This window comes from Puccinia triticina, chromosome 10A (assembly GCF_026914185.1).
Source record: "Puccinia triticina chromosome 10A, complete sequence".
NCBI classification, from domain to species: Eukaryota; Fungi; Basidiomycota; class Pucciniomycetes; order Pucciniales; family Pucciniaceae; genus Puccinia; species Puccinia triticina.
The window spans coordinates 6,690,016-6,703,549 of NC_070567.1; the positions used below are offsets into that span (position 1 = coordinate 6,690,016).

The 13,534-nt window shown below is 47.8% G+C and overlaps 1 protein-coding gene across 1 annotated transcript; it reads right to left on the reverse strand.

The window, feature by feature from the left end:
* Positions 1–2,874: 2,874 nt before the first annotated feature.
* On the reverse strand, positions 2,875–4,893 carry PtA15_10A704 (uncharacterized protein; the record flags this gene model as incomplete). Its single annotated transcript, XM_053160908.1, has 11 exons — positions 2,875–2,974; positions 3,080–3,270; positions 3,387–3,430; positions 3,516–3,610; positions 3,694–3,833; positions 3,897–4,052; positions 4,144–4,207; positions 4,306–4,414; positions 4,538–4,570; positions 4,658–4,814; positions 4,891–4,893. 11 exons carry the CDS (start codon positions 4,891–4,893, stop codon positions 2,875–2,877), a joined length of 1,092 nt encoding a protein of 363 aa, XP_053024835.1.
* Positions 4,894–13,534: the final 8,641 nt, after the last annotated feature.

The following is a 13,534-nucleotide window of genomic DNA, read 5'->3' on the forward strand; positions in this document are numbered from 1 at the left end:
GCCAGGCTGATTGGAGTTTGTCAATGGGTAGTTAAATGGGTGATTGGTGGGGCTGGAAGGATCTCCAGGGTCGAAGCCTGTGGGGTCTGGCTCAGCGCAAAGTTAATGCCCGAGTTGAGAAGAGGGGGGAAGGGGGAAGAAGATGAAGCAGGTCAGAAGAGGCTATTGCAAGTTGCGCGTGGGTTTCATGAGGGAGAAGGATTGGGAACTAATTAGAAGACAAGAGTCCGGAAAGAAAGAAAGAAAGAAAGAAAGAAGGAAGGAAGGAAAAAAAGAAAGAAAGAAGCAAGGAAACAAGGAAACAGGCAGTCACTTATAAGTTATAGACTTGCGTTAGGATGTCTGAGGAGAAGAGGATCGCCAGTGCAGTGTAGTATAGTACGAGAAGGGAAGGGGACTGCAGCCAGTGGACAGTCTGGAGATCAACAGACCCCTAGAAACACTTCTACAATATGAGAGTTATAACATTTGTTTGAATGCCGTACAGAAGCGTACAGATGGTTAATAAAATTCGATGGCTGGATGACTTGTAAAGGGATCAACCGAACTACCTCTGAGTTGTACAGGCTGGGACTCCACGCAGTCGTGGACTGGGTGTAATATTTATATACTACAAGAATTGATGCTCAAGAGAAGAGGAGAGAAGTCTTGCCGCATACCTTCTCGACCTTCCAGGGAGTTTTAAAGAACTGAATATGATCAAGAACAATGGAGAAGAAATCACGAAACACCGGCACTCGATGAGCAGTCCACACTCGATGGCCACAGAGTCCAGCCGAGAGCGGGAAGCTTTGTTGAAGGAAGTCACCAGTCGATCGGATGAGTTTAATGAATGAATGAATGAATAGTAATATTGGTGTTGTCCATGTATGACAACAAGCTTGACTTGCACGAAGCCCTGCTATAATCAAGCCAGCCTCCACTCGAGAAGATCCATCCACAAGCTGCTCAAGATATTTACACTCTGAGGGAGGAAGCAAGTCTCGACTGTTGGTGTTTTTGTTGTTGTTGTTAACACACAGCAAAACGGGGCCCTGCGCTCCAGCCGACCGGCAGGCAGGAAGACCGGTACTGGGGCTGGTCCGAGCTGGTGAGTGTGGGAGGAGCTGGTGGGTTGGACTCGGCGAGCGGAGTCGATGGTCACAAGGAAGAAGGTGAGAGACAGAGAGAAACGAAAGCAGGGGAAGATGAAGGACATGGAACGAAAAAGACCTTGATACATCTTCAGAGTGCACCCGGCGTGAGAGGACTGGATGGGTGGAGGCAGCGACGTTGGTGAAACTCGGGTGCCAATCAGAATTCGCACATCTATTTATAGCTGCAAACTGTAATAGGGGGTCTCCACCGCGCCCGCAACAGAGGAGAAAGACGTTTGTAGTTTCGGCAACTTTGTCCGTCGGCAATGCCAAAGGTAGAACGGACCCTGACCGTCATAAAGTTGCCGATAGCTGAAGCCCGATCACCATCTATGGCATACTTACTGATACATAGAGGCAGCACATTCACCAGCCTTGCCAAGTCTGCTGGCTACTATAGGTATGTAGAATTAAGGTTAGGAGACACTTTCTACCCAGTTGGATATAGCATATTTAGGTATGTATTGATATGTAACAATATATAGCGCACTGTATGACGCGTACATGGCCCATCTGATGATCATGGATGCTACATGAATAGAGCTTAGGGACATTCAGGGTCAGGTTGAGGGTGAAGGACGCTTACCGCTTTCAGGCTTGCGGTGGCACCGGGCGATTTGGGAGGGTCGTCTGAAGCGAAATCGTCGGGGAAGAAATAGTTTGACATCCAGCTGTGAAGACGGCTGAGTGAGGGTGGACGACTAGCACTCCCTGCTTTAGCCTCCAGCAAATCTGCTCGAGCAGCCCTTGTTCCCTGTGGTGACCGCGAGGGTGATTGGGTCCTTACATCATCTGCTAGAGGAAAGAAGACCGGGAATGATACATGCATACGTGCTCTCCCCTCCACCTGTGCCCATCCAGCCACCCTGGGAGCCGCGAGATTTAGAAAAAGAGTCGCAAGCTGTCGCAAGTTCAAGAACGAGATGACCGAGTGGCGCACGAGGAAAGTCACCTAAGATTATGTAAACTTGAAGCCGATCTATTTATGCAGACCTCAACGAGTCAAAAAAAACCACCATCTCGACATGCTGACTCCCCTTGATACAGACGGAAGATAAGAGAAAGACTCGATCCTGAAGAGAAACTCCGACCGACACCTCAAGCCGAAACTACATAATCATGGTGGAGATCTCCAAATCGTGGCCTGCAATTGACGTGCAGCAGAAGAAAATAAAAGGTTTCCGAGCAGGTGGTGTTTTTATGTAAGTATAAGGATTTAAAGATTGCTTGCAGTGTTCTTTCGAGGCGCTGGGCGAAAGGAGTGCGGTTGGTTATTTCGTTGGTTTAAGTGGCCGAAATATTCTGTCCAAACTCTCCATTTTCAGCAAAAAGGAAAATGTTTTCCTATTTCATGGTTTTCATGTGCGCTGTTTGTTGGGTAAGTGTCTAAATTTAGTATGTAGTTAGAGGGGCATCTAGAGCTCTCTAAATGCCGACACTTGGTTTCAAGACGCAATGTGACCTCCGTGTATGTAGTATCTAGAGCTGTTTTTATAGAAGAACATGCGCCAAAGATTTGTGCGAAATTATGTTTTTATGGACTTGGTTCAGATACCCATGTTACAGATTCACGTTCGTAAAAGATCTCGAAGTCACACTGCCAGAAAAACGACACCGCTCATGGGATGGGACCTTAGATTTCAAACACAGACCCGCATCGCAAGGAAAGGACTCTAGTTAGAACAAGATATACATGTATTTTACGAGAACGACATTCAACAGAGTGCAGATGACAGAGTTATTCTGTCTTTCTTCGGTTTTCCTCGGGGTTCAGGACGAGATTACAATTGGTTGTATAATACATCACTACCATGCGCGTTGGATGCAATGCGATTGATCTTTGTCATTCAGGATCAACAATTTCGTTGGCGTCTCATCAAGCAACCCTACGATGAAAACACTTTCAGTTGGAATCCCTGAGAGAAGGCAAACATGGACTCAACTTGTTAAGGGCAGATAAAGCCAGCTCTACCCCTAAGAAGGTGGCAGCATTGGCCGGGACAGCTCTCCACATAGCTGGACCAAGACCTTTAAATAAAGCTTTAGGTCCATCTGCTTTCACCGTTTGCTTCGCACAATCGATGAACCCAGAATAAGCCCCTTCTGGTGCAGATTGAAGCCGAGATTTAATCACCTGTTGGGTTTCATTATAAAAAAAATTCATCAGGCTCATTTTCGTTCATCGTATTGAGACACTTTGGTTTTAGGCCAAGATGGTATGTCGAGAGAGCGTTGAGATTGTCAACTCACATCAGGGGGGATAGCAATTGACCACATGGCAATACCAGCAAAGCCTAAATCAATCAGGTGTCAGATCATTGTTTACCCCAGTCGGTTTAGCAATGTGAAAGTATCTGAATCTACGATAGACTGATGTACCTCCCGATGCGCAGATAGCAGTCAAGTTGAGTTTTGTAGGATCGGAGCCGGCTGGAGTCAGCGCTTTCTTCGCCGCTTCGTAAGCAACAAAGTATCTAAAAGAAGAGAGGAGTTGGAAGGACGTGAGTCGATGATCTGCTGGCGAAACCAGTTTATTGTTGCTAAGCAGATTACTTACGCAGCGCTACCAGGTGCATCACGTACGACTGTGGCAAGTGAGCCTCGGAAAATGCTTTTGACACCGCCTTCCTTGTAAACCTGCCGTACACAATCGATTGCACCCGAATACTTTTGTTGACCAGCGCTTTGACCATCGACCTGAAAGTTGATATGAGTGAGTAGGTTCGAAAATTCGTTGTCTTTTCAGAATTGAGGACTTACTTGTAGTAAGACTTTGATTCTCTCGATCGGAGCAGCTATCAGAGTAGTTGGCAGAGCACTAAATCCACCAGCAATAGCGTACTCGGAGTATGTCAGCTCCTTGGAGGTTCGAGCTGGAGTAAACGAATACACCAAATTCTTTCCCATTGCATATCCCTTGAGGCCATCATGCGAATCAAGATCAGCCTCAGGGACGAACTTTTCAAAAAAGAAAGTGCGGTTCTTCGAAAGATCTGGTCGGACTCACCCAAAAGGAAACGGCAAACATGGGTGTAACCCCCGCTAGAGGACTACTCATTCCTCTGTAGAATCTGTGGATGTGGCCACAAGTCAGGCTCTTTGAGTATCATATTACTTTTAATGAAGAAAGATCAGACATATCCCCTAGAGAAAAACAAAATGATCGAACCCTGAGACCCCGTCCTTGGCGAATGTCCTTCGAACCACATCCATCGTTCCAGAATACTGACCAGGTTGGGCAGTCTGTAGTCTGGTCTTGGTTAAATCAAAAGGCTGGCCTGCAAGCGAATGCGTTTTGAACATGTCAAAATTGCCAAAATGACGTCTTTTCCCGAGAATAAAGTCCTAACACCCCTGCGACATAACTGGGATCGGGGGGCAAAGAACTAAGCAGCACTTACCGACCAACACCGCACAAATGCCACCGAAGCCACCTGTGGAGGATGGCGAGAAATAGAGTCGCCCGGGTTATCCATCCGTACAACGCAAGATCTACGACGAGAACACGAACAAGACCTTACCAGAGAGAAAGCTTTTCCATGCTTGGGTGGGTTTAGCGGTCACTTGATTTCCTCCGATAGTTTGGGAGGGAGATTTGTCCAATGCAGCTTGTTGGTCAGGTGGGAGTGGCGCTGGAGGTTTCTCGGAAAACTTGGTGCCGCCAGTCGACGGGGTAGCCTGTCCAGTGTGAAAATGATTGATCAGTGTAAACTGCTTCTGGATCAACGAAGTGAGATCGACATGCTGAACTCACCATTTCTGTACAGTTGATTGATAGCTTTTGGTCCGGCCGGTGTTACGTAACGTCAACACGTACATATGCACACATATAAATACATACACCTGATATATATACCCCACTGAGAGCACCTCCACCGCGGGCGCTAAATCTGGGACCATCCGACGACGTTTGCCTTGCACAGCACCGGCAGACGTCAGCATAACCACAAGCTGCAACCGGCGCCAAGAAGTTGAACCTCCCCAAGGTTGGGAGCCAAGTTAAGGCTGTCACCCGGGGTTCGGGTCGGGGCATGAGTGCTCAGCCCGCACCCTGAACCCCGTATGCCCCGAGGTATGCACCGATCCCCGGGCATGACTTTTTCTCCAAGACGGGTCGGGCCCGGCCTGGCCCGACGATCCGGAGCCCTCGGAGGAACCCACTAACCACCCAATAGATGAATCTGAAGGCCGGCGAAGCCTCCCCCTTCCTTGTTTAGGCAAGTTCACCGGCCGTCTTGGATGGACAAGTGTGTTTTTTGCCTTCTCCACTGATTTTTAGGCAACCAAGCTTGATTTTATCCCTGCCAAGTTAACAAGACAACATGCAAATGACACATGGTCATTCCTGCATGAACACTTGAAGTCAAAAAATGACTAAAAAATTGCTCAAATACCTGTCCTGAGCAATTTACCCATCAGAATGCAATGCGCCGGTTGGGGCATGTCAGAGCGCCATCCCAAGCCCTGAACCCCGGGGTCCAATGCCCGGGGAATAGCCTTGGGGCATGGGTTTGGGTTACAGCCTTAAGCCAGTGTCCAATTGTCGGAGCGCACATTTGCGTTAAAAGCGTCCATCAGACACTCCTAGAGGAGAGTGTCCAATGGATGCTCCGGTTGGAGTGTCTGATTGTCGGAGCGCAAATTTGTGTTAAAAGCGTCCATCGGACACTCCCGGAGGAGAGTGTCCGATGGATGCTATTTTTTGGGTGTCCAAATGACGCTTTGGCCAGCAAAGCGGCACTTGGACGCTTTTTGAAACCATCCAAGTGATGCTTTTGCCCCGTAGCGTCCATTGGATGCTCTGGGAGCATCCTCTGGACGCTTCCAGGGCAAAAGCGTCCATTGGATGGGGCGGTTTCCCAGAAACCCACCCCGTGGTGTATGTGGTGTCACTGCCAGCAAACAGGTAACAAAATCCCAATTTTGTCGTGCTGACAAAATCCAAATTTTGCCCCAAGTTTGAGCCCCAGCGCTGTTGTCACGTGCCGTGGATTTTGTCACCTGCCATTCTCAGTGGCAGGTGCAAGAGGAAAGCACGACTCCCTTGATTGCCGGTGCTAACCGGTCATCAAGGGGACACACACACCTCCCTTGATAGCCTGTCTGTACCGGCCATCAAGAGGAACACACAACCACTACCAAGATGGATGAATTTGCGATGTCGTATATTTATGGTGTTCAAAGTTGGTTTGCATAATTTTATGCATGCATAAATCATAAAATCATAAAAATATTGTGGTGAGGAAATTTTGTATTACATAATCAGACAGTCATATCCCCTGGAAAAAAGATTTTATGATTTTATGATTTATGCATCCATAAAATTATGCAAACCAACTTTGAACACCATAATTGATCAATATAGCGTATATTGATCAGTTTATATTGATCATTTTTTTTTATTCCTCTTGATACCTTTGTCTGTGTTCCATGTCTCCTTAATACTCTTCTATAATCTCTCTCCTTTCCCTTGTGTTAGCTTCAAGCCACAGGAATCTTTTTTTTTTCTGATAACATTCATAAATTTCTACATACACCGTTCAATTCTGTATGAAAAAAAGACATTGCAAGTTTTAGGATTAATCCAGGGTGGCTGAGGGGTCTCAATTTTTTTTCTTGTTTTTTTTTTTACTTCAACAATTAATGTTATCAGAAGTCTCCAAATCTACTTTTTTTCAAAAAAGGAAAAACATTGACCCCTGACCTCTCTCATGATACCATCCTGCACACATTGTTAATTTGGTTGGTTGAAATTCCTGAAGATATTGCACATCATACATGAAGTTCTCCATGCATAGATGGCCTTTTTGAAATTAGTTTACCATGGTTGAGCATATTTTTGTCAGGTTTTTTTTATCTACTTTTGTTTTCAAACACAGATCATTAATGAGGAATATTTCCACATAAAATTTCATCAAATGATTGTTCTGCATATAAAACCCAAAAATGTTGTGTTTGGGGTCACATCCATTATGCAGCAGCTACAATCTGATCAATTGCCAAATATCACTACTTTGATAGTTTCTTGGTGTTTCTGCCACTATATCTCATCCCAGCGTGGGAATTCTGCAAAGATATTGTTACCAAAATGTTGAGAAGCCACCAAAGTTTCATTATGTACCTTTACTGACCACAAAACCCCCAAATGTAGCTGTTGAGTTAGTCATCTTTGTATTCCTTTCTCATGTTTCTTTTCCCTGCTTTTCACATGTCACAGCCTGTTCTCCTCATGTCACACACTCCTCTTGTACACCTGAGGCAGCGGGCGTGGAAGGATTCTCTTTCCTCATCCTTCCACACCTCTTTGTCACTCGCCCGGCATCGTGCTTGCTGCCCTCAGGTACCGTCATCTGTTCTTTTCTTCTTTTCTTTCTCTTCTTTCTCTTCTTTGTCATTTCCTTTTTTTTTCTCTCTCTGTGTGTGAAATGATATCTAATCCTTCCACACCTCTTCGTCACTCGCCCGGCATTGTGCTCGCTGCCCTCAGTCCCCCTTGTCTAGCTCATCAGGTTATGAGCCCGCGCTAGGCTCCAGCTACCAGGCACGTTAAATAAGTTGGTCTATCGAGTGGAATACTGGTGAATTCTCTGAAGGATCAACACCAACTCTTGATTTCGGGATCCGTCTCTCAATATGTCGTCGCCATCCGGTTCTAAACCTACCCCGACTACTCTCATTGACAACGGTGTAACCATTACAATACATTGAGCGTATTGGGTAAACGTTTTTCATTGAAGATGCATACCTACATGTACAATTTTTTGTTTTTAGCCATTATCCATACAATAACAGCCAAAAACAAAAAATTGGACATGTAGGTATGCATCTTCAATGAAAAACGTTTACCCAATACGCTCAATGTATCGTAATGGTTACACCGTTGCTCTCAACTTTGGAGTCGGCCTCAACGATGAACAGTCCGTCAACAAAATAATGGGCGCGAAAATTCTACCCCTCACAGCTCCGGACTCGGATTCCAACTACTCCGACTGGGAATACCAGGTACTAACCCTTCTCAAAAACTACAATATTGACTACATCCTTAAAGCCACTAAGCCGGAGCTTCGCCCCGCAACGTGGGAACGAGACAATAAGGCCGTATGCACTCTGTTCTCTCAAATTGTCGAACCTCCCAACTTCCGCTACACCAAGCCGAACAGGAAGGACACAGCCAAAGCCTGGGAGGCCCTTAAAGTAGCTCACCACGACTGCTCGGCTGGAGGCAGAATGTACTGGCTTTGAAAGATTTCCACCTCTAAGAAGGAGGGCGATGATGTACTCGCGCACATTGACGAGGTCGCCAAAGTTGCTGATCGTCACAGCTCCCTCATTACCCCGGATAAACCACTCACCGTAGATGAAATCCACGCTACAGCTCTGATCAACTCACTCCCAAAGGACCGGATCAACTGCGTGTCGTCACTCATGAACCAGCCACACGTATCCGCCGAGCAAATAACCATGGCTCTAAAAGGCGAACATCTTCGCAGGAAAACCCACGACGGCGAGGAGCCAATCTCAGTCTCTTCAGCCAAGCCCAAGCCCTCAGACAGCAAGCCTCCGGCTAAATCTCGCGGTCGTAATGATTGCCCTCCTCGCACCAATACCCGTCACTGTGACTTCTGCAACGTGGACGGCCATGACCTCAACAGCTGTAACAACACTCGCCGGATCCTGGATGAGCACAAAGCCAATCAGCGCTCTCGGTCGAACCCAAATGACCAAGAGAAACGTCACGGTGGCCAAACAAAACCAGCGGCCCGGGACGGCAGAACGTCGGCAGCAACCCTTGGTCAAGCCTCCCATACCTACGCGGAAGACGAGTCCGATTATTTGGGTTCCGAGCTGGAAGTCACCGCAGGCAATGCCGTGGCATCCCTCTCTGCCTCATCTGGTTTGCTTGGTACCGGCAATGCAAACATTGACTCCGGATGCTCGATGTCAATGACGCCTGACATCTCAGCCGTGGAGCAGCCAAAGACTGATAGCACCCCAGTTCGTTTAGCGGACCACTTGGTCTTCGAGGCCTCTCACAAGGGTCTGGCTAAGCTCCCTCTCTCAGCCGACTTGTCTGTCAAGACTCTCGTGGTCCCCGCACTCCATGATCCACTCTTATCAGTAGCGGCGATGTGCGACGAGGGCCTAACCGTGGTCTTCACGAAATCATCCTGCGATTTCCTCGACTCCACATCCGTCAAGATCACAGGCGACCTCCTCGGAAGAGGATATAGGCGCGGAAACCTCTATTACCTGCCTTCGGCACCTGTGAGCTCTAACTCCTCTACTCATCTACTCTCCAAGCCCCCTGAGAATTCCCTCATGGCATATCATCTTTGTTTCTCCCATATTGGGCTGAAACCCCTCAAACTCCTGCTGAGAACGCATCACATTACCCCGTCAGTCATGAACGAGATCGATGTCCAATGGTTCCCGACGTGCGTTCAATCTAAGATGCCAAGGAAGGCTTTCAAATCTCGCTCAGCTCACAGGTCCTCTTCTCCGGGCCAGCTAATTCACTTGGATGTGGGTTCCTACGAAGTCCTTTCAAGAGAAGGATATAAGTATTTCATTACCTTTGTCGATGACTGCTCCAAGTTCCTTACTGTCTATCCTATGAAATCAAAAAGTGATTCCTTTGCATGTTTTAAGGTCTTCCATGCATTCTTTGAGAAGAGTGGCATGCACAAAATACTTGTCCTGAGAACTGACAACGGTGGCAAGTACATTTCAAATGAGTTCTCATCGTACCTTACTCAAGCTGGGATTAAACACGAGCCGGGTCCTCCCCACTCCCCTGAACTCAATGGAGTGGCTGAGCGGACTAACAGGACAATAAGCAAAATCGTGAGGTCCTCCCTTCTGAGCGCCCATCTACCTAAATTGTTTTGGGTAGATGCTCTTTGACATGCTCTTTTCGCGTTCAACTCCTTTCCCTGTTTTACTCCGCAGGGTTTCAAATCTCCGACCTCAATCCTAAACATACCGCCGGTCGATCTCAAGAACCTTCACCCATTCGGATGCCTGGTCTGGTACAAGGTCCCAGAAGCAAACCGCAAGAAATTGGACAAGAAAGGTCGGGCATCGATTCTTCTGTCATACCTCTCGGAGGGCAATGGTGTTTGACTATGGGATCTAGAATCGAGGTCCGTCCTAAAGTCAGATGATGTCATCTTCGAGGATCTCTCCTTCCCATACGGCTCAAAGCTCACGGCCACGACAGGGCCGGTACCGGTAGAAGTCAAGTGGCCTCAAGAACCACTGAGAGACACTCCCCGGCTTGCATAAAGTCTTCAACCCCCACCTGTGTCTCCGAGACCTTCACCTCTCCCCTCAGACCAGTCAGAAAGGTCTCCAGCTCTCCCTCAGCAACCCAAAAATCACTCCAAACTTAAAGCTGGGGAACCGTCAACGACACAAGACCGTCCCCCCACCCCAGATCTACCTCTGCTCAACATTCCCCTCCGTCCCCGCTTTGATTGGAGACTCACTGCATCAATCCACGCTCCTGGGAACGCTCCCCGGGACCCAACACCAATATGCTCAGACTCGGATTCCGGCGTGAGTTCCCCGCTGAGCTCCCCGTCAGACCCTTCCCCAGCTCTATCCACTCCAGATCTGTCTATAATTGCTCTTCCCCCCCTTCCTCCTTCGCCTCCTCCCCGCCCTCCCAGGTGCCCCACCCCACCGGTGAAAGCTCCCACTACACCGCCGCCCGCGCCGCCGTCTCCGAAAGCCACTATGCCTCCCCGTCGCCGCTCCGGAAGGGAACGCAAAGCCCCTGATTGCTATGGTAACTGGGCCAAAAATGCGTCCACCGACTCGGACGTTGACACACCAAAAACTTGGCGTCAGTTGCTAAACTCACCAAACAAACATCGTTGGCTCAGGGCGGCGGAAGAGGAATTTGCCTCCCTCCTTGGCATGCAAACATGGAGACTTGTTCCAAGACCCAAGAAGAGGTGTATAATTAAATCAAAATGGGTTTTTAAAGTTAAGCGCCGCCCCGACCACACTATTCAGAAACTCAAAGCCCGCCTAGTGGCCATGGGATATTCTCAAATACAGGGTCTCGACTATGACGAGGTCTTCTTGCCGACTCTGAGACTGGAAACTCTTTGACTCATCTTCTCACTACTTGCGTCTTGAGGCTGGAAAGGCCGTCAAGTGGACTTCAAGACAGCTTTCCTCAATGGGCATCTGGACAAACTATTCATGGAACAACCACCTGTATTCGAGGATCCTCAACACCCCAACTGGGTTTGCGAGGTCAATCGTTCCCTCTATGGTCTCAAACAGTCTCCCCGCCAGTGGAACATCGAACTCCACAAGGCACTCCTTGAACTCGGCCTCACCAACTCAAAGTACAACCCAACCTTATATTTCAAGCTGAATTCGGGTGCCCTAGTGGGGGCGTTGACGACCCATGTTGATGACCTAGCTATAGTTGGTGAACCATCCTTCGTTGATTCTACCATCGCTGCGGTGGGCAAACGCTTCAAAATAGGAGCCGACAAAGAGTTGAGCCACTTTCTCTCCCTGAAGATTTCTCGTGACATCCCAAACATATTCATCTTTCTCAATCAAGCTCATTACATCACCAAAGTCTGCAAAAGATTCCTGAACGGCAAGCACACATCTGTCTCAACCCCCACAGACATCAACTTCAAGAACCTCAAGCACCGCTCGTCCTCCGACCTGTCCTCTCCAGGACCATACCCTCAACTGATTGGATCCCTGCTCTGGGTTTCCCAATGCACAAGACCGGACATATCATTCGCGGTGAACCGCCTATCTCAATTTCTCCGGGATCCCTCGGATGCTCACTGGTACGCAGGTCTCAGGATCCTTAACTATCTCGTCACAACAAAAGATCTGCGCCTCCGTCTTGGAGGCGATCTCGTGCTGTCAGGGTACTCGGATTTGGACTGGGCCGAGGATAGAGACGACAGACATTCAACGTCAGCATACACGTACCGAGTGGGTGACGGGGCCATTTCCTGGAAGTCCCGTAAGCAAGCAACAGTATCACTTTCCAGCACAGAAGCCAAATATAAGGCCCTCTCCGACTCGTGCAAGGAGGGCCTATGGCTTCAAAACCTACTCACCGAGCTGCGTCTTTGCCCAGACACAGCCATTCCTCTACACGTCGACAATGAAGGAGCCGAAGCTCTGGCAAAGAACCCCGCTCACCACGCAAGGACCAAACACATCCACGCAAGATATCATTTTATCCGCAAGTGCGTACAAGAGGGAGACATCTCCCTCCTACACGTCTTGACAAAAGAAATGTTAGCGGATATGCTAACTAAACCCCTGCCCAAGGGTAGCTCTGGAGAAACATCGTACAATGTTCGGCATTGTGTAATCCTTAGTCTTTTGTGGTCCGGTCTCCCAACGTCCCCTCCTCCCCACAACAATCCATTTTCATTCCTATCTCCCTGTCTTCAACCTCCTCCTTCAATTTCCCTTTGTCTCCTTTTTCTTTTTTTTCTTTTCTTTTTTTCTTTTTTTCTCTTTCTGTCTTTCTTTCTGTGCCATGTCTGCAGCAAGGGGGGGTGTTGAGTTAGTCATCTTTGTATTCCTTTCTCATGTTTCTTTTCCCTGCTTTTCACATGTCACAGCCTGTTCTCCTCATGTCACACACTCCTCTTGTACACCTGAGGCAGCGGGCGTGGAAGGATTCTCTTTCCTCATCCTTCCACACCTCTTTGTCACTCGCCCGGCATCGTGCTTGCTGCCCTCAGGTACCGTCATCTGTTCTTTTCTTCTTTTCTTTCTCTTCTTTCTCTTCTTTGTCATTTCCTTTTTTTTCTCTCTCTCTGTGTGAAATGATATCTAATCCTTCCACACCTCTTCGTCACTCGCCCGGCATCGTGCTTGCTGCCCTAAGTCCCCCTTGTCTAGCTCATCAGTAGCAGCTACAGTCTGGTCAGTTCCCAAATATCACTACTTTGGTAGTTTCTTGGTGTTTCTGCCACTATATCTCATCCCAGCGTGAGAATTCTACTGCCATATGATTAGCAAAATGTTCAAAAGCCTCCAAAGTTTCATTATGTACCTTTACTGACCACAAAACCCCCAAATGTGGCAGCTACAGTCTGATCAGTTTCCAAATATCACTAATTTGGTAGTGACTGGGTGTTTCTGCCACTATATCTCATCCGGTGGTTTTGTGGTCAGTAAAGGTACATAATAAAACTTTGGGGGCTTTTGAACATTTTGGTAATCATATGGCAGAATATTTACCACACTGGGATGAGATATAGTGGCAGAAACACCAAGAAACTACCAAAGTAGTGATATTTGGAAACTAATCAGACTGTAGCTGCTACATTTGGGAGTTTTGTGGTAAGTAAAGGTACATGATGAATCTTTGGGGGCCTTTGAACATTTTGGTA